This window comes from Trachymyrmex septentrionalis, unplaced genomic scaffold (genome assembly GCF_001594115.1).
Source record: "Trachymyrmex septentrionalis isolate Tsep2-gDNA-1 unplaced genomic scaffold, Tsep1.0 scaffold16, whole genome shotgun sequence".
In the NCBI taxonomy this organism is placed as follows: domain Eukaryota; kingdom Metazoa; phylum Arthropoda; class Insecta; order Hymenoptera; family Formicidae; genus Trachymyrmex; species Trachymyrmex septentrionalis.
The window spans coordinates 2,148,355-2,155,725 of NW_017304758.1; the positions used below are offsets into that span (position 1 = coordinate 2,148,355).

Below are 7,371 nucleotides of genomic sequence, written 5' to 3' on the forward strand. Positions count from 1 at the left end.
TAATAAATGTTCGAAATAATATTCTCAGCGGTTTATGAGTATTCTACAAATTTTGTGAGAAAATGGATTTAAATTTACAACTGTATCCGAATAATGTACAATAAACAAATATTCTTAATGAACCGCAACATCGATCAAATATTATACATTCCTGTATTCGATTCATGACAACTTCCTACAACATTGTATACGGAAATAATCGCAGATTCTTTATTTTTATTGTGGCGCTGTTAAAAATAAATTCGTTGTCAGAGAGAGGTATCCATTTCCACTTTATGTAATCGAATTAGGCGAATGCACGTCGGGTGGCGATCAGATTAAAGAAATCATTCGGTGCACGCGGGGAAGAAGCCGAAGAGCGAGAAAGAGAAAAGCGGAAATCGAAGTAAATCGAACGAACGGCGAATTATTAGATTCTCACTCAACGCTTTCACTCAACGAGCACGAGGCTGTGCAATCCACTCCCCGTACCACCCTCCGATTACCACTATGATCCGCATCCGAGATTGCCGAGATGACCGCGTCGATGGGGATGGAAACGGCAATCCGCAGGAGGCTGACTCGAAGAAGGTGGAGGACGTTTCACCCTCTATTAAACTCCCTCGTACAAGGGAAAGGCGGCCGCCGGCATACGCTGCCAGTAAAACGAGCCTCTCCTCGACTTCTACGTTTCTTTTTTTTCTTTCGCTCTCCTTCGGTCGTGTTCCTCCTTTCGCCTGCTGCTACCGCAAGAAAGCGGCCATGAAGGAGTCCTCCTCGAAGGAGTCCTATCGATTTCGATAGGCTTCCGCCGTTAAAGTTGCGACCATATGGCAGCATTCGTGAAAGAATGAAACAATGAACCATATTACGACGGAAAATTGTTAATTCCATTGCGAATATGTTCTTCCTTCGGGAAAAGTTCTCTAATATTTTCTGGATTATCAGCTTACAAAGCATCATATAACATAAGCTTGGCATATAATTGCTTCAATAAGAATTCATGGTAAGAATTTGTAATAAGAACTTACTATAAGGATTCTAGTTTTGCATGTCCATTCTGACGCGATCGGACAATATTAAAAATGAGAAAGTTAACGAAATTCGCGGAAGAAGGTAATAGTCCATATTTTAAATCGCAGACTCGTCAGGAATCGACAGCAAATGACGATACAAGCTTGCAGATATAATCAAAATTCGCCTCCTTCGTTAATATGCGCAATTTCGGCTGCCTCCCACACTCCAGGCCGTGCCGGTGCTACGCTACGCAATTATCTACATACACAACGAGTCCGCATCGACATTTACATACTAAGTGTACCGTTGCGTGCCGAGAGAGAATCGCTCGGATGTGATCACGTCTTGTATATGCGACGATGTAGATGCGACGACGAATGGGAGCAAGGTAAAAACTTGGCGAATGCAACGATCAGTCCAATCTCCTTTCTTCCTTGTAGCATGTTTCAACGCGATTGGTTCGCGAAAAATCCTACCGTTATTCGCACTCGAGTTATGAAGCTATCGGTATTCCGAAAATATCAAGTTTTATCGTGAATTAAAATCGCACAAGCAGATGTCCAATGCAGAAAAGAAAAAAGATGTTATATTTCTCTTCACGAGTATCGTGATCGGATTTCGTGATATGCATTGAAATCGAAATAACAAGTCAATATGCATAATAAGCGTTTTTGAGTTTTCATAATATGAGTTTATATATACTGAAGGAATGTAAAAGCCGAATGTATAAAGATCTAAGCGTTATGCTTATAGTGTGACAACTCACGGACTCTAGTAGATTGCGAGTGAATGGCGCTATCTGCTATCATAAACTTCTCCGACACGTTCTTATCGTCTCTTTGTCGATGCTAAAGCAAAATCGTGCGACGAGCGTCCTTGAAGAGCAAAACGTATATGAATTTTTAATATGTGATTTGTCAATAAATGTACAAGTATCAAATGTATCGCGTGTGAATTTCAACGTTAATTCAAGCTGGCATTTTGAGTGATTTATTTAAAAATATCTTCAATGATTTAAAAATCTTTAATCTGACACTAACAGTAAATAAGTAGGAACGAATATCTTTTTTATTATCAGTTAATCGCCCGTCAAAAGGGCAATAATCAAATGTCGACTTTATGCAATATCGGATTCGGCAAATGGATTTCGTGCAATAACAAAATGAACTCGGAGTTATAGCATTGCTGCGTGTATTTCTGCATACATTGGAGTGTAACGTCAATTTAGAAGCGCGGTATCGTTCCGGGGAGTGAAAGGAGAAAGAGAAACGTATCATATACGTGAAATGAAATTGTCGGCAGGCTCAGAGGAAGGTTAAACCGATAGGGATCGAAACGGTAGAAATTCCTTCGCTAAAGGAGATAATAACAATGCGAAAGGGTGTACAGAGAAGCGCGTAATGCTAGACACTGGCAGCACTCGAGCGACTCATTAGAGGCTTTGCATATGGTGGCGTCAACCTCGAAAGGTTAACCAATATTGGCAGAACGCGCGTAATTACGTCCTCCAGCCTGGTATAGCTGCGTATATATAGAGGTAGCTTCAATAGTTACGCCCGGGTTCGGATGTGCAAACGTTTCCTACCGACTAACCAGCCAACCTACTGCATCTCTCTCTCTCTCTCTCTCTCTCTCCCTCCCCCCTCTCTCTCGCTCTTTCTATCTTTCTCTTTCTCTCACATACACACACATACAAACCTCTCTGTGCAATCGTGTATAGCTTACGGCTGCGTTTGCTCCGTACTGCCATCGACAAGATCCGCCCCTTATACTCGCGCAATCGCTACACGTCATACAATAGACCGATATGCTGTCTATTTCTAATCACCAACTTCGCAGCCTTTTTCTTATTCATTATTCCAAAGCAATGGGGAGTGTAGTAGCAATTACGATATCAATGAAATTATTGAACTGTACTATGTCTGAGCCTCGATATTTTATTTTTAAGACGATACGAGGAGAATCTGGGCGTAATTTTTTTTTACCTCGTTGATCAATAAAATGTGCACGTCTCGTACGTGCTCTATGCGTCGATATATCAGGTGATTTTTTTTAAGTATTAGATGCCGTTTCAGGAATTTCCAGACGATAGAAAAGACACGAATAAGTAACCGGTTACGGGAAATCAAAGATAATCATCAAAGAGAAAAAGGCCGCACGTTTCTATAATACAGCCGATACAGTCAATGTCTATAAGCGATCACTGATAATAAAAAGCGGTATTTCCCGATTGGATTAAAATTAAGATAGTATTACTGCAGCATTCGCTGACATAGTGTCCTTTTAAAAGAGCTGCAGCGTAATTATAATATCGTTAAATATGTACAAGATTTGTTTGTATATCGGTCTAAATATATATAATTATCATATATGTATATATAATTATGTATATATAATTATCGATCTAAATATGGAAGAAAACAAAATTTAATTTCATATTTCTTATATTATATTAACATTGAAAGCTACACAATAGCTATTTCAGTATTTAAATTTCCATTTAAGAATTTAAAATGTTACTATTTTGTCTTACCACACAAAGAGCAAGCAGACATATTCATCTATATCGTCCAATAACGAATAACAAAACAATAAGATTCGTGGGAATGTGCAACAGCGCGAACAAAGAAAAACAGAGAAATCAATCAATTTACGTAAAGACAACAGGAAAAAAGAGACACTTCTGCCTGTTCAAAGTGTCCTCAAAGGAACCCTTTCGTGCCAGTAACGACATATTTCTCATTTCCTGTAATCAGAGCGTTCGCGTCAGAGCGTCCCAATCGAGCCGCTTCAATTTACACCCTCGCGTGGAGCACCCCCTCCTTGTGTCGTCATACAACGTAGTCTGCAACTTTCAACGCTGCCAGTAAAACAATAGCGGTCTGACGGCATCGAAAGTGACGGGGCTCATAGTAACCCGTTAAGGGAAGAGAGCGACCGGGGCAGAGATGAGGGAGAAACGAGCGAGAGAGCGGCCGTCGTATTATTAAGCAAGTAAATTAATAGAGGCTTGTCCAGGAGAGGTGGTGAGAGAGCGAGGCAGTAAGGGCACTGAATTCCACGATAAACAATGCCTACCGTCGGAGTTTCTCTGGTAGGCGCCGCCGCCACCGCCGCCGCCACCGCCACCGTCGCTGCCGCCGCCGAGCACATGCAGACTATACAACTACCCGAAAGGGTGGCTCTGGAAGAGGGAGGGAGAAGCCTCCCGTTGCGTGAGTCACAGCGTGCTTGCCTATTTCTGAACGTCGAGCATGAACGTATGTGTACGTGTATGTGTTCACCAGGCGGCCACGAGGGTTGCTAAGCGAAGCAAGTAAAGCACCTGTGGGAGCCGACTCGTTCGGAGGATACGGAGGTGGCCGAGGAAGTAGTCGAAAGGGAGTAGACGTACGCGAGGGAGTGCGAGAGAAACGGGAGAGGGGAAGGGAGGGGAAAGATAGAGAGGGGTTTAGAGTCGCGCGAAGGGAAAGATAGAGATGAGTATAGAGCGAGAGAGCACACGGAGACGAGAGTAGAGTGGTGAGTAGAGCAGAGAGAGGCCTGGCGAACGGGCGAGCCAACCCCGGGGAGGAAGCCAATCAATAAACTCACTCACTCACTTGCTCTCCTACGGAGAGAGACCTACTGCTCTCCCTATGCTCGCGATGTGGCGATGTGTGTATGCCAGTATACGTATGTACACACGTCCAACCTGGAAGCCTCCATTATATACGCCCACTCGGCTGCCTACAGCCATTTTGTAGCCGTCCGTCGTGTTTGGCCTAACTCGAGCGCCGGTACCTTCAACCCCCTTCGAATTCGACAGAATTCGGAAGTCGTGGCAACTACTTCGGCCGAATGTCAAGTCGATCGATGACGATTACATCGGACGCTATCGTATTAATGTTGTTACACGCGATCAACTTGTGCAAACGAGCTGTATCTGTTTATCCTCAAAACGAGATTAAAGCTGGACGTTTAAATTGGATATCCGACGTATCATACATCATATTAATGTAAAAGTTACTTTACGTCTGCTGTGGTTTCTATCAGCGACGAATAGCGCTACGGCTCTTCGTCTCGCTGATACGACCAACGCGATTTTAATGGTCCATACGTCACAAACGATGTGCTTCTCCAGGTGGGTGACTAAGGGGGAGATATTACGGATTCGCAATAACGATAACCGTCGTCGCGCGGAAACGTTTCCAGCGAGGAATATATGTGGCAAGTACGACGGGATCGTGACTCTTGTTTTAATGGCGGCTCGCGGAGGTAACGGGACAGGGGTAAGAGGAGAGATGGCGCTCTCTTTCTCTCTCTCTCTCTCGCTCGCTCGTTCTCTCTCTCCCTTTCTCTTTCGAGATAGTTTAATCTAATGGAGTCGAGAGACCATGAAACCTGGCGATAAACTTACCCGTAGGCGGCCAGGGTTGGATCGTAAGGGTAGTAACCCGTGGCGGCAGGTTGAAGGGCGGCCGTGCCCCAAGCAGCACCCATGTCCGCCGTCATGCCCATCCCCGCGTCCTTCAGCCCGTACGGATTACCCTGCAAGAGCAGAGTGCATGATAAGCGCTAATTTATTTAGTATGTCGCTGCATCGCGCATATAAATTCTCCTACAATGTAAACATGCTATCGACATGCTATCCTTTTTATCGCGACGTTAAAATTAAAAAAGAAACAACGCGGCATCGATCGATATCGATCCTTGCGTGACACGAGTGATTCAGGAAACTAATACAGATCCATTATGGTTAATGCTACAGATTATGTTCTGCATGCTGAGAGAGATTATCGCAAGCCTGTATATAGAAACCCTTTAAAGGTTCAATCCATCTCAATTTTCTGATAGACTGGAAAGACATAAGGAATCGTCACGATCGTATAAATATAATATTGGACCTGAACACACAGTGTGTGGTTTGTAGTCTTAAAAAGCTTATACGATAAATGTTTCTGAAAGAAATCTTTCAATCATCTTTTACTTTCGTCTTAATCACCTCGTGAGATTAAGAGGTAAATGAAAGGAAGGTTTAACCAGGCATCTCTAAGACATTATCGCAGACAGACGTCAGTTAGTCGGTGTATAATGTCATCACAAGACGCGTTGTAAAGGCACATTGTAAAACACGAGCAAAGAGATGGGGGAAAGGAGATGAGATATGAGAGGAAAGAGTGGAAAAGAGAGCAAGAAAGAGGAGCGCAGGTGTGAGAAAAGAGAAAGAACGTGGAGGCACGTTACGCGGCTAATGGTAGCACAATGGGGGATATTATTAGTGCAGCGGCTTAGGAGTGGTCTCTTTGGCGCCATGGAGTTTCGTATTACATCTAGTCGTCGACGTCGTCGTCGTCGTCGTCGTCGTCGTCGTCGTCGTCGTAGTGGTCGTCGTCGTCGTGTCTTCATCGTCGTCGGTGTTCACCTTCTTAATTTCCTGCTTGCCTTTACACTTCGATTTCCAAAGGCCCTAACGGATGTCCTTGGTTCTCCCTCCCTTTCTTTCGCCTTGCTCTCGGCCCTTAGTCCCACCTCGCAGTGGGTCTCCACCAACATATAGATATATATATGTTAATGTGTGAGTGTGTGTGCGCGCGCGCGTGTGTATCTTCGTCTTTATTTCTCTTCTTTTCAGAAGCTTTAATGGCGAACTGCGGGTGGTCCGACGTCGACGCTTCGGACTATTGTTACGACTGAGCACAGTCACACAGGGTCACCGCTGGTTTAACCGATTATATGAGCACGCCTGAATTAAGGTAGCAATAATCGTTGTGTTGCGCCCCAAATCTTGCGACGTATGCGACGCATTAGGGGGGCGCGACAGCAAGGTGGCTCTAACTTGATACTCTGTGTCGCTCGACGTAGTCCATCAAGTTAATGCAATAGCACCTATAATTGTCTCTTCTACAGGGTGCTCTAAAAATGTAGATAGATCCGTATCATTCTTGACAAAATATTTTTTATCTTTATCTGTGTGCTATTTGATATATGATATAAATTAAAAATATACGTAATTTAAAGTTATGCATCGATTTCGTAGCAATTACCTTTTAAAAACAATTGGTACAATTTTTAGGTATAATTTAGAATGACATCGCGTAAAATTTAAAGCATTATTTATTCATATATATATTTACGATGTAAATAACACTTTCTACGTTTCTTACTTTTTTAAAAATAAAAGTTACTTTGCACATTGTGAGACTTATAAGAATCTTATAGAGCATTTTTTTCAACAATTCATCGTATTACTCACTCCATTCAATGCTAATCTGATTCTTATTATATTGTAATGCCCGTCAAAATCGGTCTGTCGATTTGAATCGCTAGGAGCACGTGCTTCCTGCTTAATCCTATGAAAAAGATCAAAGGAAGAAATCCCATTAGAAAAAAAAA

The 7,371-nt window shown here is 43.0% G+C and overlaps 1 protein-coding gene across 1 annotated transcript in view; it reads right to left on the reverse strand.

Moving 5' to 3' along the window:
• Positions 1 to 7,371, reverse strand: part of LOC108746177 (homeobox protein araucan-like) — a 45,007-nt gene that overhangs the window by 18,725 nt on the left and 18,911 nt on the right. Inside the window, exon 3 of the mRNA XM_018482783.1 lies at positions 5,396 to 5,526. Within this exon, the coding sequence (XP_018338285.1) occupies positions 5,396 to 5,526 (131 nt within the window). The remainder of the gene's footprint in view (positions 1 to 5,395; positions 5,527 to 7,371) is intronic.